Source organism: Nakaseomyces glabratus, chromosome H, assembly GCF_010111755.1.
Source record: "Nakaseomyces glabratus chromosome H, complete sequence".
NCBI classification, from domain to species: Eukaryota; Fungi; Ascomycota; class Saccharomycetes; order Saccharomycetales; family Saccharomycetaceae; genus Nakaseomyces; species Nakaseomyces glabratus.
In genome coordinates this window covers 740,372-764,428 of record NC_088958.1, presented here as the reverse complement: position 1 = coordinate 764,428, position 24,057 = coordinate 740,372, and the positions used below count along the sequence as shown (strand labels likewise).

The following is a 24,057-nucleotide window of genomic DNA, read 5'->3' as shown; positions in this document are numbered from 1 at the left end:
TTTTCTATAATATTAGCTCAGAAATACACTTACGCTCCTCCTCAGACAAGTTATTATATATTTCTTGAAATCCAGCAACATTCTTTTGAGCAGCTGTATTGAAGAAGTCCTTCAGTAGTTCAGGTATTGACTGCGGAATATGCTGTTGGCCAGTAATGGTCTCTAACTCACCGACAGAATTATCATCCAAGTCATCTTCATCGTCGATATATTCTTGAAGTTTTTCATAGTCAACGACATCATCTACATCTTCCCAATCATCATCACCCTCATCATTATTGCTCTGTTGGTTCGGTTTCAACCCCATACCTTTCATATCATCAGTAGTTAATAGTTCTTCTGGATTTTTATTTCTACCTTGAAAACCTAGTTCCCCCAAGAACATTTTAACGATCTTTTCAGGTGCAGATACAGTTGTGTATCTATCGGGCATAGATTTTGCCATCGATCTTGTAATAATCAAATCACCATCATAAGGGATTATCTCACCATTAACCTTAACTTCATTGACACGGTCATCGCCCAACAGAAACAACTGACTCAAAGCCACAATATTTTCTTTGATTCTATTCTCTCCTCTTACTACAGCAAACGTATCTAGCCACTTTTGTATTATAACTGGTAAAGCAACTTGTTCACCTTTGTCATTTTTTATTGTTAATTCACAAAGGAAATCAACTGTTTGCTTTGGATCATGACATACCAGGAAGCAAAGTAAAGTGACGAGATTTTGCTGTGTGGTAATGTTGTTCGATACCACTAGTTTTCGAACTGCAGCTGAAATAATTGATGGCAACAAAGGATTCATAGGTTCAGAGTATTCTGTTATCAATGCTAAAATAAGTGTCCCTACATTCATTGCAGCTGAGTCTGATATGTTTGACGATAATAGTCTGTCCAATATATTAACAATTGTTTCCAATTTCGGAGTAATGACATCTTTGCTGGAATTGTGTATCATATAACTGAATGCTTCTGTTGCAATTTGTAGTAATTCTTCTTCGGTTGATTTCAGTAAACAACTAACAAGAGGGTCAAATACATACTCTGACACGCTTGATGGTAGCAAAGCCTCTTGTGGTTTATTTTTCATGAATACAGTTATAAACTCCAGAACAAGTGATAGAAGTGGAGAGTAACTATAGTTTGTTACTTCACTTGATTTTATGATGTTAATAAAAGATGGAATGCATATGTCCACAAAAGATAGGTAGTCATTCGTGTTTACGTTAAGGAGCAATTTTTCCAAGCACTCTTGAGATTCGATAGAAACCTGGATATTTGCAGGATCCTTACCAGATATTACTAATATTAGCTTGAATTCAAATTTGAACAGCTCCATATTTGCAACATTCTTATCATTACAGTCAATCACACAGTTCAGGACTTCCATTAAAAGGCCATTTGTATCCTCGGTAGATTCCTCACTAATTTCTTGAATCAGATGTAATGTTTTGTTCTGAACCAATAGCGTTTGATCATTTCCTAATACTGAAAGAATCTCGGCATAACTCGCAAAATAAGTAAAGGAAATTAAGGCTGAGATTATAATGAGATGACTGTTAGAGTTGGTTGCCATAGACAGAATTTCATTCAAGGTCTCAGCTGTCAGTTGTTTTACATTAGGTAAGATATCCATAAATTTCGCCAACGTTTTTGGAATTAGTAACAGTAATCTTATTTGAGACATTTGATCTAAGTTATTTTGTTGAGACAGCATCGACTTGATGAACTCAATTAGTGATGGGACTAGGGATGTATTTGAAAAATCGTCTTCAACATTCATCAAGCATTGTAATAGATAGAGAGCAGACTCTATCTTATCAGCAGATAAATGAGATGAGTTGTTAGAAAGATATCCAACTATAAGTTCGAAAGATGTTTCTAATTGAGGAATTTCGAAAGCATTCACTAACTCCGCGACTTCGTCTCTAATGGTGAAAGATGCAGATAGTCCGGTCTCCTTCGAAGCAAATTCATTGAAATCTGATTCCCAAGAATCTTTCGTCAAAGCGCTCTGTTCACATAATGTAATCGATGCCGTTAGGATGTTTGAAATCAGTTCATTATTTAGTGGGCTAATAGGGTTTGCTAAAAAATCAAGCAGGTGGATAACACAATTTTCAAATATGGACATTGATTGTTCGTCAAAATTATCTTTGAATGACTCCTGATAAAGCCCTGCTAATTGATCAAGGTCTCTTACCGCAATGTTTGTGACATATAAATTAACATCTTCTGGAAAAAATTTCCTAGGGAAATTCTCTTTTATAGAATTTATATCATCGTAGAGATTATCCTTGAACTCTAATGTTTCGTTAATTGATGTGAGATCAGATTGTATGATCTCGCATTGTTCTAATAATAATTTAATTGTTTGTAAAGCTTGGCCCAGACACTCACTGACTAACAATTTCCTTTTCTGGGATGAATTATTATCTAACACTGACATCTGTGATATACAAGCTCCAAACAATTTCAGAGCTGATGTTTTTGACGCTAATCTAACTTGGGCATTGGTTAATAGAGTAAAGATAATCTGTAAAGTTTCGTAGCCTATACCACCTTCAAAAAACATCTCTTCTGAGATAACGTCATCGTATATTTCATTTAGTAAAGACATTGCGTTCAAAGAATGATTTTGAGTAATTGCATTGTACAAAGTAGACAAGAGCTGCGGCCATTCATCTGGGAAGTCAACAGCGGAAATTTGCACAACACAATATGAACTGCTATTCCTGACCTTGTTAGATTGTTGATCATCTAAACTTAGTTTTAAGAGGACATCTCTTATGCGCTCTTTCGTACCCAATTGAACATTAGAAGTACCTCTGTATGATTCAAATCCGGGACTCCAATACATGGTAATGAATTTCCTCAACGACAACAAGGAAAATAGACGTGAGGCTAACGGAGTCTGATTATTCTCCCCTAGCTCAATCAATGACTGAAACACTTCATCAGCATTGGTGTCACACGCGTTTAACAACTGTGTTTCCGCACCTTCACGAACCGCATTGTCTGGAGATTGCGCCTGTTCAATAAGCAGCTGGAACTCTGGAGATACCATAGTTAGAGCGATTATTTTTCAATTCAGAACGGTATGGTGTCTGTTGATTTGGTCTGTAGATGTAGGAACATAAATTATCTTCAGTCTTCAAGGCCTTCATCCATAATGTACAAAACTGTTAGAAGATTATGAATTTCCCTCGAAAATTAACCAAATTAGTGCATTTCGGGTTCAGAAAAGGCGATTGAACTCTAGAATAGGATCAATAAAAACAAAATCAGGAGTTTAAACATTGGTTCAAAGTTTACTAGACTGTTAATATAGCCTCTGGTGAAAACTGTTAACTGGATTATTGAAGTTCATAGATTTTATATTCCAAGTATGAGTTCAGAAGGTGCCAGTGCTGGTGAGCAACTATTGGATGCCTCAAGAAGAAATAATAGTGATCTTCTGTCTAGTATATTTGAAACACTTGGGCATGATGCTGAAAAGATTGCAGAATTGATTAACACATCTAAGGATCCGTTAGGCAACACAGCATTACATTTATGTTGTAAATATGGATCCTGGGAAGTTTTGGATACGATATTGGATCAAGAAGGTGGTATCGATATTGATCCCCAGAATGTTGATGGAGATACTCCTCTTCATGTTACAGTGAGATATTGCGATGAAGAACCTGAGCATGGATTGTTCATTGCCAGGAATCTGATTGAAGTTGGTGCGGATCCAAGAATAAAAAACATTAACAATCAACTCCCACTAGACCTTGTGCATGGAGATGACAAGGATGAGTTGATCGACCTTCTTCAAGGCGCTGCTCTGGCTGCTGATAATTATGATGGAGATGAAGGTGATGAACCTGAACTAATAGATGATGATGATGGAGAGGAAGACTAGGCTTTGTATTTTCGTATTCGTTATATGGTCTGGTCTAGTCATGGTGTTTTCACTGCCCCTATTTCAAATTGCATGTACAAACACAATTAAAATAAATGTTTTTAACAGATTATTTAAGATATTGTTATACAACAATTTTATAAGATTTTATAAAAGATAGATATTAACGTTATCCGGTCCATCACTTTGACTGGTTTATTCGATTAGGGTAGTTGGCAATCATCTTCCGCAGTTGATAGCCATCCATCACTTGATAAACTACTCTTGATGGATCTGATAAGCTCTGCTCTCTCGGCACAGTATCGCCTTTTGAATTCAAGATACGTTAGATCCTTGAACTCTCGATGCATTGTTATAAAAAGTGACCACAGGGAATATCGACTTACTTTCGATTCACAATTTTTCCTGAGCGGCTTTGATGCCTTGGTATAGTAACCATTCTTTACCCCATTTAGGATTTGTTCCTCTTGAATATCATTATCATTAAATAATATCTTAAGTGCACTCATCGATGATGGCGGGGTCTCCGGGGAGAGATCATCACCAAATTTGTAGTGGGAAGTATGTATGTATAGCCGCCTTGCCGAGGAGTGAAGATCCATAGGACGATTAAAATAGAGATTCATCTCCTCTATTTGATGGGAGTTAATATTAGGGATAACATAATTACTAATATACAGTGGAGTTGGCATCATATAGCTTGTAAGAGAATTCAGTACTGAAGTTTTATGCCGTATATATAACTTATCAGAACATGACTTTGAGTATGTTGCTTTTGAGTCTATACGGCCCGGTTTCGTTCTCACATAGTTTCTTTTATTGAAATTGCATCTCCCTCTTAGAATAGTTTTAATCTCTGGAGTGATATACTGCTGATTATCATCTTCTTCAAAAGTCAATGAGTTTTCATCTTCACATTTCATTTCCTCTAATAAGCTCATACTCAATTCCCCACACGGTAATTTTGATATGAATAATGTTAATTCAAGTTCATTATTCCACTCAAAGCCGTTAGGTGTATTGTGGATAAGGTTTGATTCTATACCTTCCATGCTTCTCTTAATATGTTCCAATAGCAATCTATTGAAACCACGCAAGGCCAATATCTCTGCGTGGCAATCATGTAAAATTTTGCCTTTACTCCTTGCTAATTCATCATTAGGAGTAGATTTTACCCCGGTGGTTATAGTAAGTATACTATGTTTATCAGTTCTTGTATCAGAGGCTATCACTGCAGCAACTATAGTCCCTTCTTTAGCACCATTACTTCGAGTAACTGGTCTACCCTTAGCAGACAACTTTTCATATTCTGACAGAACTAGCTCTGTGATTTTGGTGCCATAATCATCTCTGAAACTCATTAATTCTGGCTGGTTTTATGTCAAAAATAGCACATTATTAATCTTGCATATTTATTCGATAGCCAGGTTGCTGCTCTCTTTGTTATAACTCAGTGAAAAAAGTTTTGTTAGAAGAATCTGTTAAAACGATCATGATATCTAGCCCTTGTAATGGATAGATATTATTGATTGATTACTGATTGATTACTGATTGATTATTGATTGATTATTGATTGATTATTAATTGATTATTGATTGATTATTGATTTTATATACTACAATATCGGGAAACTTTTTACATCGTTAATAAAATCTGAGGAATTTACAGAGAGATTAGGATGGTGTTCTAACTACTAAATATCCAATTTAATATCAACATTGATGGAGCCAATGATCTTTTGTAGACCTCCTAGTCTCCTAAACTCTGCTAACATCAGTTGTTTCTCCTTTTCTTTCTTTGTTTCCTCATCGATCTTCAATTGTTCTTGTGCAGCTTCTTCTTTTGCCTTTTCATTTTCCTCCTTTTGAATTTCTTGGTAGTAGACCTTTGTTCTTGTCTTTAATCTACTGAAAGGATCACTCTTGGAATCGAAATTGACATCCTCTTCTTTCTTGATACTCTCTGCGTTTCTTATTCTGTTCATATTTAGCTTTCTGTTCTTCGAAGTTAGGCCTTCAAGCTTCTTAATATCAGCTTGATCATTTTCATGATGTTTCTCATACATCGCCATGCGTTTTTCAAAGTTTCTTAACTGTTTAGAATATTTTGCAATGTCATGCTCGTTACCATTTTCTTTGGCATAGCGAAGCTTGTCCTTTAGTATTGTCTTCTCTAAAACAGCGTTTGTACCAGAAAGTTTCTTATTCAATACCATTCTATTGCGCACAATTTCATCGGTAAGCTTCTCAGTTAGAGGTTGTGATATGAATTCGCTAATTTCCTTAAACTTAGTTTTTATATTATAAGGAGAAGGCTTAGGTATATTCGAACTATCAAGCGCTTTTAGGTAACGCTCAAATTCTTGTTCGACAAAAGGTCCATCACTGAAGAAGTTCATCTGAAATACCTTTCTATCTTTACCTTGAGTCACACCAAAATATTGGTTGGTAAAAAATTTGCCCATATTGTAAGGTTTTTGTAAAAACACTTTCTCAATTTTCACCATCCTGTATGCAGCATTACCAGTTCTTTTATCGACACCAACATTGACACGTCCATAGCAGCCTTGGATTAGTTCATTAAAGCCAGGATAAAAACAGTACTTTGCGACAAATGAACGACCAATTCGTATTTTATTGAAGTCTTGTACCTCAGCATCTCTGTCTAGTTGTTCAGCCCATTCAACTTCCTCATCTTCTTCCTCATCATTATCCTGCGCGTACTTGGATTTTCTAGCGTATGGGTCATAACCTTCCTCGTCATCATCGTTTTCTTTGTAATCGCTATCTTCTTCAATAAAATCATCCTTGAACTCATCCTCATCGCCGTAATTATCCTCATCACTTTCTTCGTAATCAGAACTTCTACGTCCTTTGCTCTTTCTTTCTCGTTGTTTTTTCAGTTGTGATAATTTTGAAGCTTTTATATCAGAATGGCCTGTGGCTCTTGTTGATCTATTGGACGATCTAGTCTTTTGTGAATCCTCACCCGCTTGAATTTTTTGTTGTTTTAAGTTCCTGCCACGCTCTCTGAACAGTTTTCTTTCTTGGTACTTCCTCATAACCTGAGATCTTTCGAACAGTATAGTTTCACGCTCCATTTCAGGTAACGATTCCAAATGATCACGGTCAGCAGTGTCTTTATATTTTCCTTCAAGTGGGAATGGATTCTCTTCCTCTTCTTCCTCTTCTTTGTCACTTACATCTACCGGTTCATAGCCGTCGTCCGGGTTGTAGTCATCTTCCTCATCCTCACTATCAACTTCAATCCGTCTCTTTTTCACTTGGGAGTTGGAGGAGCCCTTAGTTCTCTTATTTGTGGTGGTTAAAACTTCTTCCTCGTCCTCTTCATCAGCACCAGCCAATGCTAATAAATCTTCATCTAAATCAGACATCCTTTTAGTTTTGACACGTCAAGTAGATATAGAGTGAATTCAAATCCTAAAACAAGTTCTCGCCTTAAAGATAATTCTGCAGTTCTATTTATGTGAGTTATTTATTCCCTTAGTTGCTAGAATATAAAGCTCTTTCTGTAGTCAATTAGACTACAGTTATTAGACTTCATAATTGACAAATCTCTGATGACAACGAGACGAAAATATATACTCGTGTAACAGTATAATTATGGTATGAAAGATATAAATTAGTTGTTCATTATGTTTTACTGTCATGAATTATTGAAAGGTGTAACGATCAGTTCTATATAATATCAGCTATAACTAGTGAAATATTTTGTTATTATCCTAATGTACAATATTCCGTTGTCTCCGACACCATAACACTGACTGGAATGACAAATACGAAGTTCAAAATAAAACGTGAACCTGCTACCACAAGAGTTAACTTTGGGTATTAATACTGACATTTAAAACCGAGTTGACTCTTAATTAGAAATTCTGTCTTAGCCTCCATTTAGATGGTATTTATTTAATGCTTTTGTGTTGACTATTGTTCACTGTTAGTGAGGTTTTTTATAACCGCAGCAGAAACGTTAATTGCCAATATAGACATTGTAATGCTGATCATTAAAAGACCCCATGTTTTAATCTTTATGCTGTTCATAAACGCATTCAGTATTTCACCTAATGTTTCGGCCCACAATGCGGCTCGTTTCTTTGTAAATTTAGAATTCTTGCTTAAAGCATCACCAACTGTCATGCATTCATACCATTCTTCGCAAAGTTTATCCAGAGCCCTTACTCGTACACCAGGGTCGCATTCATTTATCCGATAGTTGTATTTGCATTGATCAATCTTCCTTAAGTGTTGCAACATCTCGATCTCTAGCTTAACGTCAACATCTTTTCTAATTTCTTTCATGAATGCTATTATCAGACAAATAGAACCTATAGCTACAACCATACATGCTATCAAGTATACTGGTTTGTTCAAGATACCCCTCCTTGCGTTTCCATTTTTCTTAGTAGATCCATGAAGTGGAGTTCCTTTACTATCGCATGATTTATCCAGTTCTGCCAGTGGCATTCCACCATAGGATTTCCAACAATTTGTAAAGTACAAAACTTTGATGGTTTAACAATAGTTGGTTTGGAAAACTATAATATATAGGTGTGATAGCATAGACGTTCTTTCTGAACAGTCCAAATTCCTGTCATTTATCACACATATAAGTCAACTTTTTCAAATTCACGCTAAAGAAAGAAGCGGAAAACTAGAACTTCCGCTCTTGAGAGTTTGCAGTAATTCTTATGTACATAATAGTAAATGCATATAATCTAAAATTAAGTATTGCTGCTGTATGAATATAATTTAGACAATGTATAGTTTCCTTATTTCCTCACAGTAAAAAAGTGTGGATAATGTTCTAATTAAATTTGTTGTTTATAGAGCTACCAGCGCACATATGTAAAACAACTAAAGGTAGTAGGTGGTTCCCTGTGAAGCATAGCTAAAATTTAAGTTATGGAGATTATTGAACTTCGCCAGGTTTCTGAGTTCAGATAATACAGTAAGTCGGGGGTCCTCGTTACCGCAAGTATATTTCACATGAGTAACAATAACATTTAACTCGCTAATAGTTTGATCAATATCATTATATTTTTTAAGAAGGAGTTTTAAAAGAGAGATTAAGTGTGGTGGTGACAAATGGCCAAATAATGGGGTTCCATCAGGGACAGTTTGGGAAGAGCATTCTATTAAGATACCTTTAAAGTTTTCTGCAAGTATATTATTAGTTAACCAATTTGTAAAAGTTTGTAAATATGAATCAAGGGTATCAATTGAGGCCTTATTTTCGAGGTCACCGCATACTACGATAGCTTCGCTTGTCCTATTATGTCTTATGCAATAAATTGTGCTATGGTTTGGTTCTCCATTACAAGCGCCACACCCATGATTTACTTTGAATGGAGTTGTTGTCCATGGAAAATTGGCAATATCATGAGTCCTGCATTGTTTCAATGCGTTTAAGTTTATTTTAGGATATTTTAGCTTATTCAAAGAAGGCCATATAGTATCGTTAAATATATGATCTGTTAGAGCTTCTTTTGTGGAAGTTAGCCCATACACATTTTTTGAAGTACCAAAGCTGATTTCATAAGCAAGAGGTGAATTTATGATAAGACCGGCTATGTGGTCTAGATGCGGATGTGTAATATAATAATCCCGGATACCATTATACAACAGAATAGTAGTTTCCCAATGATTTAAATTTTGGTACTTTTCACTCAAAACTTTTTTTAGCGAACTAGAAAAACCGTTTGTGTATGCAACATTTACATCGTTGAACACCTTTCTAGTCGTTACATTTTGATTATAGTAGTCATTAACTTTCGCTTCATCCGAAGTACCTATTTGTGCTACCAAATTGTATAGAGAGCCTAAGCCTGTTCCTGCATCGACACATATGGAATCAACAACATCTGAGCCATATGGTCTAATTAAAAAACTTTGGCAATCATTCTCAATGGGTCCTCCACTACCACCTAAAATGGTAACTTCAAAGGTAAAGGTCATATATCTTTTTGAATGGTTATCAATTTCGATAGAAAATAATCTTTGAATAAATTAGATAAAAAGCAGTACAATAGTTTAGCATGCAATTCAAGAAACTCAATTTTCTTATAAGAGTTAATTAGATGTGCAATAGCAATAGATCATCAATATGTTGATAGCTAAATTCCGATTATTGAGATGTTATTATTATGGCCAATCCTTAAATATGCAGCTGAATACAAAAGTGTAGTTCATCACTATTCGTTTTATATCTTAGTTTGGAGGACCCCATATTCAATATATATACTTTGGTACCTGAGCATTTCCTAAATTATTTATAATTGCAGATAGGCAGTAGATCCTAGTTTCCTTTGTCTTGCCAATAAGAACATATCGTTGCTTTTTTTCTCACAAGCCAGATTCATGACAAACAATTTGCTACACTAGTGAATCAATCGCACAAAGTTTTTATTAGAGTGCAGAAATAAAGAATTTAATGAACTAAAAAAGAAAAAAAAGATAAAAAGATGAAAGTATGAAGAAAGTAATGCGAAGTTGAAATACACTTGAAATGGTATCACTTCTATCTTATCTAAGTTTTGAAATCATTTCACCCAAAACGGTGCAAACTCATAACAAAGAAGTAGGTAGGCTCTCTTTCTTGCATTTAGCTCCGAGACGAACATTAAATGTCGGTTTCGAAACGTAAAGATTTCTAGTAATGTGATTGTAGAAAATAAGGAATTTCTACCAGATTTGAAAGTATTCTGATGAATCATGCAAACATAAAGTACTATTAATTTATGTCAAATGCCAGTTTTCTCTCGCAAATATTTTCAAACTGTTGATGTGAATTGGAGTTAAGATTCCATCTAAAACATGGTCACCAAAGACTAGGGTTTCTATTAGCCTTGACGGACTGGATTCTCTTAACTTTTCTTGTATTAGATATTCCTGATATGGGTTGATATTAAAATGACTTAATGTATTATCCTTCACCATTTCTTGAAATTTCTGTCCCTGTATCGTAGTAACTCTCAGCATCCAGGTTGTCAAATTATTTGAGAATTTCGGTATGAATATTGTTCTCACCTGTGGGTTGTTTAGTATTAATTTAGCTTTCCAGAATATGTCTTTATCATACAGTTCTGTGTTCGGTTCATATTCGATAAAAACATGTACAACTCTAAAATGTTTTATAAGAATTGATAATGTTCTCTCTAAAAATAACTCACCTGCAGTAATGCATTGAAATACTTTTGAAATTTCAACCAACAATAAACATGAAGAGAAGGATAATATAAAATGGCATGGTAATTTTATTCTGTATTCTTCGATATTACTATATTGCCGTTCGCGTAATAATCTTGTTATTTGGTATGTTGTTGAAATGTCATATTCATTAGCGATAATGCTTACTTTTTTCTTTATATCTTGACCTTCTAGTTTAAATGATGTGGTTTTTGGCGTTGTGTTTAATTTTGCAGTATCATACCATGTGTCAATTTGTTGTATCTCGGTTTTGCAAGAGTTAGAATGAAGCAAGCGTAGTAGACTCATTTCACCTGAATGCGATTCAGTTGACTGCGGATAACTGGTTCTTAATTTCTTCAACTGTACGATTGATATTAAGTTTGAATCCAATAGGCTTCTCTTCTCGGGTACCAAAGACGAACATTTATATGAAGTAATGGAAGTGCTCCTATCCGACATCGAACTACCCGTAGTGCGGGCCTCTTTTAAAAGTTTAGTATTATTGTTACTTACTTGCGAAGATTCTATCGTATTTTTTGGTTGTAAATTTCCAAAACTTTTGGCTGATATCACAATATTTCCATAATTATTCTGTAATATGTGTATTTCTGAACTGTTTATTGGCATTAACACAAGCTTTAAGGGTGTAATGATGAATGTTGCTTGGGCGTGTACTTCATCACAGTTAATTTTTTTTTGTACACTGTAAGCTTTAAGTTTTTTTAGTGGGTCCCAATCTAACTCCTTCAATTGCAATTTGTCTAGTTTCCATGTTGCAATGTGGTTTTTCTTTATCCTAGTTGATCTTTCAACTTTTAGATTACATGAAGCCAGTTTAAACAGTTCAATTTTATTAAAATTTTCATCGAATAATACCTTATGTAATCTGCTAATGTTTGATATGTCAGTATTTATTTCTATTGTCCAACTTGGCCAATGAGTAGTGAACTTTAATTTTTGTCTACAACCAGCTGATGTGGAAATTGGATTGAGTCTAGCAGTTAAAAGAGTATTACTCGTTAGGAGTTTCTGTTTTAAATCAAAGTACCCATGATAATCAAATATAACTGTTTTTGGTAACGATTCCTCACAGATAGAAGTCATTTTAGATTCCAGTTTTGAAGGCATGTAACTTTCTAACTGTATTTGCCTAAATTTTTGCCGCGGTAATGGAAGCAAATTTAACTGAAATGCTTTTTGTTTAGACTTCTGAACAGATTTTATGGGTATATGGTATTGTGGGTTTATTTGAAGATAATCAAGAGTGTATATTTGCTGATTGGATAACATCTCATAGTATATTGGGGGTACAACTAGCCTCTCAACAGTGTGGGGCCAGAAGCTATTTATGGGATTCACAGATAAATTGTGTGGCTGAATTATTCTTTGCAATTTATAATCAATCAAGTTAAATGTGCTCTTATATTCTTTATTGAGGCTGAACTGAGTAGAACAGAGTTTTTTTATTTGCAGCAGACATTTTTGGGTTCTTTTATCTATCGGTATATTCTCTTTAGGGAAACTCTGCAGCGGCAAAGGCAGAGTTGGAGGAGTCCACATATTTTCAGGTATACACATAGTTTAATCCTGTCTAATTGTAGGTATGATTAACAGGTTTCTACATTGAAATTATATTCTTGGTTGTTTAAGAAATATTCCAATTTTAAGATCGGAAAAATCTTTTTATGATTTGGTAATGAAATTCACAGAATGAAGCATGAGGGGATTTACTTTGGCGCCAAAGAGATCATTGAAAACAAGCACGGAACTCTGCCGATAAAGAGTTATTTATTATGAATATATCTATTTCTAATCAAAGCTTACATAAAACAAAGCATTTTTTCTAATGTTACAACTACGGTCTGCTGCCTTGAATAAATCTCAAATCGAGATGCATGGTACAACAAGACTTGTCTAATTTTGGCTTTAGTCAAGATAACTATTCACTTAATATTTCTAGCAGTTCATCCGAATCATTATTGTCTACAGTTGATGTGTTCTGTTTAGAATTTATGACTTTTACTGGTTGGTCATCATCCAGCACCAGTGGGTGACTTTCATCATTTGAAAATGGTCTAACATTACTTAGAGTTGCTTTACCTTCGGTTAGTTCAACCAAGGTGTTATAGCGAGAGACAAACCTTGGCCGCGTCGACACTTCCATATCTAAATGCTTTGGTATCTCTCTCTCTTCGGCTTCTCTAGATCTAGTCTGTAGAATTTCAAAGATATTCACTACATCTGCCAACGATATCTGAGAATTGTAAACATTGTCTTCACAAACCACTAGGTCAAGCGGTACTATCGATAATAGAATCTCTTGGCTAGCGAACTTCAATCTTCCATGTCGGCTTTCTAGAAATGAACGTAAATGTGCCATGAACTCAGAAAAACTTCTTTGTAACATGGCTGGATCCTTACAGACACACTGCCTGTAATTTTCAATCGCTACATCATGTTCAAGGGAACTATGATCATCAAACAACGGATATACATCTCTCTCATAGCGTACTTCCACGTACGGGTTCTCCTTACGTTGTACCAAACCTTCCGCAATAGTTCGCAAATAGTCATCATCCCTAGGATCCTGTACGAACAACCTTCTGTCATCGCTGCCACTACTGCTGAGCAAATCATCGTCAGCATCTTCAACCAGTACAGAGTCCCTGACATCAACACCATCACTATCGCCCCCTAGTTCAACATTTAATGACCCGGCTTCTTCTTGTTGACCTTGTTCTGAAGGTGATTTGCTCTCTTCCAGTTCAACTATCATTCTTTGTCCATTCATTTCTTCAATCGACATTCCGCTTCAAAAGGGCAACCAAACTAAATAACTCAAACCTCAGACCCTAGTCCTGTGAATATCCACACCCAATTGTCTATCCTACTGGCCTTCCCTTACTATCGATGCTATCAATGAATGGCTTCGCCTTTATTTCTTCTTCAACCCGAAAAGGCTCAAAATTTAAAGGGCCGAAGACCTGAATTCTCAGGAAAAAACTTGAAGTTAAGAGAGCTCGGCGGGAAGTTTTCAATTTAGTTCAGATACATATTACCACTAAAATTCTGCGTGCAAACAATACAAATAAAAAACAATGACAACCAGTATGTTAAATAAACATATCATGTGTTTGATGGGTTATCTTGTCAACTACTTCTGGTATCCAAGTTAAGTGGAGTTGATCCGGGGTTGCAAAAACATTGTATCAGATCTGCATGACGTTACTCTATCAAAGCATGTATACCACAACCCAAGACAACATTAAAGTCAATTTAGATATTATATTTACTAACATTATCTACTACTCTTCCAAATGGAATATACACTCTTAGCTAATTGTTTTTACAATAGGCTCAAAAATTCAAAGAGAGATGTTTATTTAAAATATAAAACAGAAAATTCTATAAGAGAAAAATTTAAATTTTCAACCTATAACCCTATTTTAGATGACTCTGATAATGATCAAGATCTTGGTGATGATTATAATATGAACTCATTATTTGGGCAGAGTAATCTCTCCGTGGGAACGGAGGATACGTTTACAACATCCAATGACAGACTAAACACTAATGATATTACTGCTTTGAAACCTATTAAAAGAGGACGGGTGACTGTGCGGAGATCAGTCAATGGTAAAAGTGGGAACCCACCAGGTCAAATACCAGAAAAATGGAGGGAGTATTTTGATTTCGATGAATTTAATAAAATCCAATCTATATGTGCGAATAAACTATATGAAAAAAATAATAGCTTTGTGATAAATACACCCTCTAATTCAGGAAAAACAGTACTATTGGAAATTTCAATATTGAAAGCTCTAGAAACTTACGAACAACAAAATAACACTGGTTTAAAAGTTATCTACATCTCACCTATGAAGTCCATTTGCTTGGAAAAATATAACCGATGGAAAGCTAAATTCACTAATTTAAAGGTACAACTCATAACTAGTGATATGAATCATTTCGAAAAAAATACTATTGGGAATGCGAACATTATTGTCGCTACACCAGAAAAAATAGATTTAATATGCAAAAAATGGGGGGATTATCTGACTTTTCTCAAATTCGTAAACCTACTTTTGATTGATGATATTCATTTTTTAAAAGAAGAACGTGGTGCTGTACTTGAGGTTGTTATAACAAGAATCACACAAAATGCTTCTAACTTGCGAGTAATTGCATTGTGCACAAACACGGGTAATATTGACGATATATGTTGCTGGCTAAATTCTACCCATCTAATCAATAAAGCAAATTCTCTGGATTTTTCAGCTTCCCATGGACATATTAGAGAAAGAACGAAGGTTATAGGCATTCGATCGTATACTCCATGGAAAGAGACAAATAATTCAAAATTCAACAAAGCACTGTTTGACATAATAAAAGCTCAATGTGAAAGCAAGCCAACAATAATATTCTGCCCTACAAAAAGCTCTGCTGCTCGTACCGCTATATCACTTTGTGGTATGAGTGTGACAACGATAAAAAAATCATCAACTAACATCAGCTTCAGAAATACTGATCTTCAAAACTGTTACAAAAATTCAATTCTATTTTATCATGCTGGCTTACATATAGATGACAGAAAAGAGGTTGAAAAGAACTTTGCTAATGGGGATATTCAAATTTTATGCTGCACTTCTAAGCTGGATATTGGAAACAATTTGCCAGTCTATCTAGTTGTTATTAATGGAACATCAACTTGGAAGGATGACAGATTATCAGAATATTCGAGTTTTGAAATATTACAGATGATTGGTAGAACTGAAGGATTCAAATATGATGGTATCGGCGGTAAGGCTATTATTTTGACTGATGATTCGAGGATAAAGTTTTATCAAAACTTGATAGACAAAAATATAACAGTGGAGAGCAGCTTACATAATAAAATAATTGATTTTATCTTAGCAGAAGTCTCTTTGGGTAACATTAAATCTGTGAATGACATTGGTGAGTGGATAAATGCTACTTTTATGGTTCAAAGATATTGTAAAAATGTAGACCATTATATGCCAGCATTACAGAGACAGGGCCTTATTTCACTAGGGAATATATCTTCTCCAATTTTCTATGAAAAAATAATACAATCACTACAGACCCTTTCCCTCATCTTTGTAAATAAGGGTAATATATCCAGTACATTGATTGGTTCAGCAATGTCGCGGCATTGTATTGATTTCAAAACCATGAAATCTTTGATAACAGCTGCTCCAAAAAATACCGTAAAAGCAATACTAAAAATCGTCTCTAAGGTAGAGGTTTTCTCTATATACAGGGTTCGACTCAATGAAAAAGCAACTTTAAAAGAGTTAAATAATTCTCAAATTTGGTTTCGGCTTCTTACTGAAGGAGGTAAGCCACAAATCATTGATCAACCTTGGCAAAAAATATTTCTTTTAATCCAATATAATTTAAGCAAGCCAAAATCACAACTACTAGTAAGGCTAACACCTAAACTCATTTATGAACTCTGTTCTATAGAGCGCCACTTTATCAGAGTACTAAAATGTTTAATAGACATATTCATTGCTAAAAATGATGGAATATCTTTGAAAAATGCCCTATTCGTTTTACGGTCATTAAATGTAGGCTGCTGGGAATCAACGCCATATATACTAAAACAAGTTAAGGGAATGAGTATCAATGCTGTGGAAAAACTATCCAAAATGGGAATAAATTCTCTACAGCAATTGACGAGTATGAACAGAGAACAACTTGAACTTTACTTAGGACTAAAACCTGGTGCAGGGACAAAACTTTTGGATGAAATAAGAAGACTTCCCATATTATCTTTCCATTACCAGGCTTTTATAGATGATAAAAATTCTCTTAATATTAGTCCTTACATTAGTGCCAAAGTAGCAAAACCAATAGGGAAAAGCAATGAAATATCGGTGAATTTTTTGGCGTTAGACAAAAATGGACATTTAATTGATTTCAGAAGATTTCCAATGATTTTACTAAACAAAGAACAATCATTTACAATTATGGTGGATCTAACAAGAGTGAATGAATACATCGAACTAATTCTAAATGTAGAAGAAATACCTGGCATTGGGCTTTCACGAATCTTAAAATTGGAAAGTATTACTGAAAATATCAGCGGTACAAAACAACAAATTATAACTAACAGTAATAAGATAATTGCTAATTCAAATGATGAATTAGAAATGGATAGTAACTTATCTGATTTGGAAATATTGGAGTTAGTACCGTCGGACCCTAATAATGAAGATTTATCATTGCCAGAAGAACAACACCAGAAAGAATCTAATAATCAACAAGTGAATAACTTTGATGGTATTGCTAGTAAAAATTTTAAACAACATCCGTATCATAATAAGTCAAAACAATTTTACAAGCAAACACACTGGGATGCACCTTATGAGGGTAAATCGTTTAGCACAGCAGACATGAATACGATTAAAAATGACGTCTCAAATCATAAAAGGCACAGAATATTTCCAAGTTCTCAATCCAATGACTTTGACTCAGACATGGAAGACAAAAACTTTGTGGAGCTAAGCAGAGATATTCAAACTGAATTGGCATTTCTGGGCTCTGATATAGATCTACAATAGGATGTCGGACCAGTCACTGTTAGCTTGCTAATTAGTTGGTTTGTTAAATCATTTCAGTTTCTAGGTGACTCAAAAATGAACATTGGTCAATTAATAGAAATTATGGAAAAAAATGAAAATAACGGAAGGCGTTTAAAGAAAAAGATTTAACTTCATTTTTCTGAAAAGAAACATATAAAATATAAGAAATTTTTATATAGTGTATCCTAGTTTATCAAAGGTTTATCATATATTTATCATAGCTTTTGGAAAGCACAACATAATGGCGTTAAACATAACACATTAGAAGTACCATGAAACAGGTTTCACAGAATGAAATCTAATTCCAATGGCATTGAGAATCTTATTGGATTTTTTTTTAGCAAAGTAAACACTATTGATGATTCAGACTTTTAAATTATTGTAAAAAGTGCAACATTTCAAAAAAGTACTTAAGCACCAATAACACCCAAAGACTTACCTTCAGCGATTCTCTTTTGGGCCAAGGCAGCAATAATAGCGGCACCAGCACCAGAACCATCCTCGGCAGCGACGATGACAATTGGGTAGTTTTGTGGCTTGTCTTCCTTCCAGCCGTAAATGTCTCTCAAACCTTCGGCAGCTCTTTGTTGGAAGCCTGGGTACTTGTTGAAGACGGAACCGTCAGCAGCAATGTGGGCGGTTTCGTAGCCTCTCTTTTGACAGATGGCAGCGATACCACAGACGGACAATCTAGCAGATCTGGTACCGATCAATTCACACAGGCGTCTGATCAACTTACGTTCTTGGACAGTAGTTTGGATACCCAAGTCAGCTTGGAACAATTCGTCAGTGTCTTCCAAGTTTTCGAAAGGATCGTCTTCGATTCTGGATGGGTAAGAAGTGTCCATGATGTAAGCTTCCTTCAACTTTTGGACGTCTTGGCCCTTGAAGATCAAACCTTGGTTGTATAGGTCCAAAAGGGCTAGACGTAGCAGTTCACCCAAGTAGTAACCGGAGGACATCTTTTCGAAAGTTTGTTGACCTGGTCTTGGGGATTCTTCATCGATGGCGATATCGTACTTGTTTCTTGGCAAGACGACGTGTTCGTTGTCGAAGGAACCGTACTCACAGTTGATGGCCATCAAGGAAGAAGATGGGATATCGTCGGCAAGCTTACCTTCCAGCTTTGGAATGTCAGAGACGACATCGTAGTAAGCACCGTTGACACCGGTACCGAAGATGACACCCATCTTGGTTTCACCATCGGTGTACAAGGAGGCAACCAAAGTACCGGTAGTGTCGTTGATCAAAGCGACAATGTCAATTGGCAAGTTTCTCTTTTCGATTTGCTTTTGCAACATTGGGATAACATCGTGGCCTTCAATGTTTGGGATGTCGAAACCCTTGGTCCATCTTTGCAAGACACCTTGGTTGATCTTGTCCTGGGAAGCTGGGAAGGAGAAAGTGAAACCCAATGGCAGAGTCTCGTTGCAACCCTCTGGGAATTGCTCCTTGATGAAGGTCTCCAAGGAATCAGCGATGAAGCTCCAGATTTCTTCTGGGTCCTTGGTGGTTCTCATAGGACCAGGCAACTTGTACTTGGACTGAGTGGTGTCGAAAGTACGGTCACCACCTAGCTTGACTAGGACAACTCTCAAGTTGGTACCACCCAAGTCAATGGCCAAGAAGTCACCTTTCTCCTTACCAGTTGGGTTTTCCATAACCCAGGCTGGGATCATAGGGATGTTACCACCTTCCTTGGACAAACCCTTGGACAATTCGCTGATGAAGTGCTTGGTGACTTTTTGCAAAGTGGCAGCGTCAACGGAGAACATGTCCTCGAACTTCTTGATCTCATCAAGAAGATCCTTTGGCATGTCAACCATAGAACCCTTTCTAGCAGGTGGCTTTTTTGGACCTAAATGAACCATTGTTGTTTAGTATTTTGTATAATTTATTTAAACTGTCTAATTTAAAAGATAAGAGAGAACAAATTGGAATAAATAAAAGATGGGGTTTGAAAATAAGGGCATAAAATTAAAAAATTTATCTGTTGTTGTAAACTGATTTCATAACTGATTTTATAAGAATCAATTGGAAGAAATGTAGATGACAATCAGGATAACAATTTTTTTTCCAAAAGTTTTTCAAAAGTTTTTCAATGCTGATCGATGCTCATCGCAGAAGTTTAAGAGTTAGGTGATATCGATTTAGAAATAAGGTGGGATTCCTCTAAATTGCAAGTAATTCATAGCAATTTCAGTCCCCCTCCATCGAACGGTGTATGTGAATCCCATAGTAGTTAATGTTCGTGGTTTTGAAAAATCCATCGTTACAGTTGTCTTGTTCCTCTTGCAATTGCGAATTGGGAGATGGGAAATGGGTCCAACACGGCTCGGAACAAATACGTCATAAGTACCGCACCGGCTTTAGCTGCCAGTTTCGAGTTTTTCCGGTTTTCTCTCTCTCAAAACGCGAACGGTTCATCCCCTATGTGGTGTACTGGTGGGTGTACACCCACCAGTACACGTTTGGCAAGACAGCGTTTCACGTGGCTGAGCCGTGGAGAGTTGAGAGAAGGAGGGGTTGTACTAACATCCGTACACCCACCCCCACATTCTATTATGGCAAGTGATGGCAGGGGACGAAGCGGGGGAGGGGGGGGAGCATGTTAGACATTACATGTGACGTTACGTATATATGTATCTTCTTGTTGCTAGTCCCCTACGGAATATTATATAATGACTCTCCTTTTAACAAATGACTACAATGATCATATAATAAAGGTTGAGGGAGAGAAAGCCAAGTCCCTTTTAAAACTAGTCTTAAAAAAATTTGATAAGTCGTATTAGTAAATAATTTCGTTATACACAGTTTGGTTTCTTGGTTGGGCTGCAGGAAGGGGCTTTCTTTAAATTGAGGTTATACTTCAAAGCCTCTGCCCTCACTTGCCCAACAGAATTTTGTATCCTTTACCCCCCCTTCTCTGGAAATAGTTTGTTAGTGAGACAATTATATTTGTTATAGTACACCGTCCTGGACATCTGGAGCGTATAGATGTAAGTAGCCGAACTTCACCAGACTCTCCGGTATGAATGCGTGGTCCTGATCGTAGTGTTCTATGAGTACAAACACATTGTTGAACTTCGGCAAGTCCTTGCAATGCGCCTCTCGGCATCTCAAGTCGTTCCAACTCGAAGCCTCCTCGTGGTCACTGATGTTTAGTACTGTCTCGTTGTTTCTATAGTAGGATATGTCGTTGGGTATCGTCTCGGAAAAGCATTTGTCATCGGTCTTGTCTTGAATTCTACCGTCCAGCAGATAAGAAGTGTCACTCTTACCATCAGAAGATGGCGAAGTAGCAGTGTCACTCAAACTTAGGCTGTTATTAACAACACTGTTTGGCGAGTAGAATAACTCGCCATCCACCGTGGGGTCCTTCTCCAGCCTCGAAACCAAGTGCATCTCCAGCAAATGGTTCATGATATCTTCATTTGGGCCCAGGATAGCGTCACAGTCGAAGTACGGACATTTAATACGGAACCTTAGCCCGTTGCCGTCAACGTCTATAACTGGGTCTGAAAGCAACGATGTGTTGTTCAGACGATATCCATTAATATCAGAGAAGCCCAGGTCTTGTAGATTGATTGTGTGTATACCAGTAGCCAGCCCGTTCAAACCATTATCATCAAATTTATCAGTATTGTAGTTATTGCCGTTGACTATATCGTTACCATTTGTAATACTGTTTGCAACACCATTTGCAACACCATTTGTAACACCATTTGTAACACCATTTGTAACACCATTGGCAGTATCATTGGCAGTACCATTTGCAACACCATCGGTACCATTTATAACACCGTTTGTAGTCCCGTTTGCGGCACCGTTCACAGTACCATTTGTTTCGTTTGCTTCGTTTAGTAGGGTGGTTGTAGGTGATTTCTTAGGTTTGTTGTTCTTTGGTGGCAAGCCCACCATCATACGCATGGCTGCCTCAGTCTCTTTCTTCTTGCTAGCCGCGATTCTCCTTTCGTGTGTGTTCGTATGTCTCTTGAGCTGTTGGTTGGTGATAAACCTCCTCTCACAGTAGGAGCACTTCAGAGGCTTGACCTGCGCATGCGTCCACTTGTGTACTCTCAAGTGACAAGGTCTCAGAAACCTCTTGCCACAGTTGGGCTCGTCACACACATAAGGCCTCTCGTCAGTATGCGCATTTCTGTGCTGCGCCAGCAGACTAGGCACACTAAACTCACGCTTACATCCGTCTATCTGACACACATACTTCCGCCCAGACTTGGTCCTCCCTTTCTTCGCCTTCTTAGCCTCATCCACAACAGTGTCCCCATGTGGCGTCAAATTATTGGCGAGCCCTACAGTGGGCTCTATTATATACTTCATAGGCGTCTTGCCGAGCTCGGTAATGAACTCCTTCCCTTGATTATACGACATCTCGTTGTTCTTGCTGCTCTCGCTGTCCTCGCTGTCCTCGCTGCTCTCGTATTTGCTGTTGTGTAAGCACTTATATACTTTAATTAAAGCTTCTTGGCCTTATCTTTTTACTTTTTTTTTTATTTTTGGATTTCATGGATTTTATGGATTTTTGGGATTTTTTTTCAAAATGCGCAATACGTAATGTTCCGTTATCCCAAAGGATTGACATCTTCAGCATTTAACGTACATCGCTACTGATTCTCTGCTCATCGTCTCTGCGCTCCTCCATCTCTCCTTGCTTGTCTGTGCTGCTCCATGCCCTGTCCCTTGGGTGACTTCTCCCTTCTCCCGCAGTTTGGCATAGATGTCCTTATGTCCTTATGTCCATGTTTTACAAATGCAGCAGTGCAGTGCAGCAGTGCAAGTTCTGTAGCTGCTTTTCTGTGTCTGTCCATTGAAAGTTGACTCTTTTTCCCGCTAACTCAGACTTTTGTCCTTTCTCATTGCTCTTGCCACTCCCCCCCCCTCCATTCTCCCCCGTGCGCATGTATGACTGTGCGCAGAGCGGGGCTTCAGTTGATATACCCATATACCATTTGTCCATGCAGCCAGAACAGCACGCCCGGTACCTCGTTTTTTGTCCACATTTTTCTTACGGAAATATTGGCTCCTCCGTGCCATTCTGAGAATGCCCTTTGTCATAGAAACTAACGCAGCAACCGTTTTTTTTGGCGGGATTCTCTCTTTTATGTGGTCATAGTGGACGTGTGGTCATATGGTTTTAGTGTTGGGTGATTTTGGTAGAGCATACATACTGATAATGAAGTGCTGAAGTGTTGAAGTGTTGAAGTGTTGAAGTGCAAGTACAGTATACACATCCTGGCCAGGCACTGTTATAAAACGATTACTTTTCTATTCTTTTACATATGTCATTAACATTCTTTTTACTCTCCATACATAAATATATTACTGCTCGTGAAAGTATGGGTGGTTGGCCGCTCTTCTTGCGCTGATACGGTTGATTGGGTCGTATGCAAGCAGCTTGTCCAGCAGGTCTATACCGTGGGGGTCTAGCGATGGTACCACCTCGGCCAGGTCCTTGCGCCTCCATTGCGGGAAGCTGGGCTTGAAGTCTGGCAAGTAGACGATGTCCGGCCACACTGCCTCGGACGGTGTGCCCAGTATCCTGAATATCTTGAAGATCTGGTCGATCTCACTGTCACCACTGAATATAGGCTTCCGGTTGCACATCTCAGCAAATATACACCCAATGGACCAGGTGTCGACACCCGTACTGTACTGCTTGCCTCCAAGCAAGACCTCGGGGGCACGGTACCACAAAGTAACAATCTCGTGTGTGTACGCTCTCAATGGAACACCAAAGGCCCGCGCTAAACCGAAATCACCAAGCTTCAGGTTACCTTCTTTGTCGATCAGCAGGTTCTGGGGCTTTAAATCACGGTGCAGGATACGGTGCGCATGGCAATACGCAATACCTTTACAGAGCTGCACCATGAACTTCTTGATTATATTGACTCCCAGTGGTTGGTCCTTAGGTATGCTCTCCATGTACCTCTTCAAATCCAAGTCCAGAAACTCAAGAACTAAGTACAACTTATGCGCATCGCTGTGCACAATATCATATAACCTGACGATATTGTCGTCCTTCAACTCCTTCAACAGCGAGATCTCCCGAATAGCAGTACTCGGAACACCTTCATCCTCACTCTCTAATCTGATCTTCTTTAGCGCAACCACCCTTTGACCCTTCCCAGGTCTCAAATCGAGTGCCTTGTAGACAACACCATATGTACCTTCTCCGACCTTCTCCAGCCTCTTATAGTTAGCCAATTCGCTGCTCATGTCTTACAATATGTCTTGTCTGTCTAATACCTGTAGCTTAATATTTTCCCCACCTGTATTCAGATTAAACCAGGCCAACTATACAATCTAACTG

The 24,057-nt window shown here is 37.2% G+C and overlaps 12 protein-coding genes across 12 annotated transcripts; 2 read left to right on the top strand and 10 right to left on the bottom strand.

Annotated features, from left to right (window-relative positions):
- Window positions 1-4: 4 nt before the first annotated feature.
- On the bottom strand, window positions 5-3,070 carry KAP114 (karyopherin KAP114; the record flags this gene model as incomplete). Its single annotated transcript, XM_447136.1, has 1 exon — window positions 5-3,070. The coding sequence occupies one exon, from the start codon at window positions 3,068-3,070 to the stop codon at window positions 5-7; it is 3,066 nt and encodes a 1,021-aa protein (XP_447136.1).
- Window positions 3,071-3,391: 321 nt separating this feature from the next.
- ANK1 (ankyrin repeat-containing protein ANK1) lies at window positions 3,392-3,910 on the top strand (the record flags this gene model as incomplete). Its single annotated transcript, XM_447135.1, has 1 exon — window positions 3,392-3,910. The coding sequence occupies one exon, from the start codon at window positions 3,392-3,394 to the stop codon at window positions 3,908-3,910; it is 519 nt and encodes a 172-aa protein (XP_447135.1).
- Window positions 3,911-4,113: 203 nt separating this feature from the next.
- Window positions 4,114-5,271, bottom strand: TAD1 (tRNA-specific adenosine deaminase; the record flags this gene model as incomplete). The annotated part of the gene is made up of 1 exon (XM_447134.1): window positions 4,114-5,271. One exon carries the CDS (start codon window positions 5,269-5,271, stop codon window positions 4,114-4,116), a length of 1,158 nt encoding a protein of 385 aa, XP_447134.1.
- Window positions 5,272-5,603: 332 nt separating this feature from the next.
- On the bottom strand, window positions 5,604-7,304 carry RTF1 (RNA polymerase-associated protein; the record flags this gene model as incomplete). Its single annotated transcript, XM_447133.1, has 1 exon — window positions 5,604-7,304. The coding sequence occupies one exon, from the start codon at window positions 7,302-7,304 to the stop codon at window positions 5,604-5,606; it is 1,701 nt and encodes a 566-aa protein (XP_447133.1).
- A 550-nt stretch (window positions 7,305-7,854) lies between these two features.
- On the bottom strand, window positions 7,855-8,394 carry BRR6 (Brr6p; the record flags this gene model as incomplete). The annotated part of the gene is made up of 1 exon (XM_447132.1): window positions 7,855-8,394. The coding sequence occupies one exon, from the start codon at window positions 8,392-8,394 to the stop codon at window positions 7,855-7,857; it is 540 nt and encodes a 179-aa protein (XP_447132.1).
- A 390-nt stretch (window positions 8,395-8,784) lies between these two features.
- PDE1 (3',5'-cyclic-nucleotide phosphodiesterase PDE1) lies at window positions 8,785-9,885 on the bottom strand (the record flags this gene model as incomplete). The annotated part of the gene is made up of 1 exon (XM_447131.1): window positions 8,785-9,885. One exon carries the CDS (start codon window positions 9,883-9,885, stop codon window positions 8,785-8,787), a length of 1,101 nt encoding a protein of 366 aa, XP_447131.1.
- Window positions 9,886-10,665: 780 nt separating this feature from the next.
- ZIP2 (Zip2p) lies at window positions 10,666-12,696 on the bottom strand (the record flags this gene model as incomplete). The annotated part of the gene is made up of 1 exon (XM_447130.1): window positions 10,666-12,696. The coding sequence occupies one exon, from the start codon at window positions 12,694-12,696 to the stop codon at window positions 10,666-10,668; it is 2,031 nt and encodes a 676-aa protein (XP_447130.1).
- Window positions 12,697-13,057: 361 nt separating this feature from the next.
- RMR1 (Rmr1p) lies at window positions 13,058-13,924 on the bottom strand (the record flags this gene model as incomplete). The annotated part of the gene is made up of 1 exon (XM_447129.1): window positions 13,058-13,924. The coding sequence occupies one exon, from the start codon at window positions 13,922-13,924 to the stop codon at window positions 13,058-13,060; it is 867 nt and encodes a 288-aa protein (XP_447129.1).
- A 292-nt stretch (window positions 13,925-14,216) lies between these two features.
- Window positions 14,217-17,705, top strand: HFM1 (DNA helicase; the record flags this gene model as incomplete). Its single annotated transcript, XM_447128.2, has 2 exons — window positions 14,217-14,226; window positions 14,518-17,705. 2 exons carry the CDS (start codon window positions 14,217-14,219, stop codon window positions 17,703-17,705), a joined length of 3,198 nt encoding a protein of 1,065 aa, XP_447128.2.
- A 431-nt stretch (window positions 17,706-18,136) lies between these two features.
- Window positions 18,137-19,597, bottom strand: HXK2 (the record flags this gene model as incomplete). Its single annotated transcript, XM_447127.1, has 1 exon — window positions 18,137-19,597. The coding sequence occupies one exon, from the start codon at window positions 19,595-19,597 to the stop codon at window positions 18,137-18,139; it is 1,461 nt and encodes a 486-aa protein (XP_447127.1).
- A 1,090-nt stretch (window positions 19,598-20,687) lies between these two features.
- Window positions 20,688-22,118, bottom strand: FZF1 (Fzf1p; the record flags this gene model as incomplete). The annotated part of the gene is made up of 1 exon (XM_447126.1): window positions 20,688-22,118. The coding sequence occupies one exon, from the start codon at window positions 22,116-22,118 to the stop codon at window positions 20,688-20,690; it is 1,431 nt and encodes a 476-aa protein (XP_447126.1).
- A 948-nt stretch (window positions 22,119-23,066) lies between these two features.
- Window positions 23,067-23,963, bottom strand: CDC28 (cyclin-dependent serine/threonine-protein kinase CDC28; the record flags this gene model as incomplete). The annotated part of the gene is made up of 1 exon (XM_447125.1): window positions 23,067-23,963. One exon carries the CDS (start codon window positions 23,961-23,963, stop codon window positions 23,067-23,069), a length of 897 nt encoding a protein of 298 aa, XP_447125.1.
- Between the last annotated feature and the right edge of the window lie 94 nt (window positions 23,964-24,057).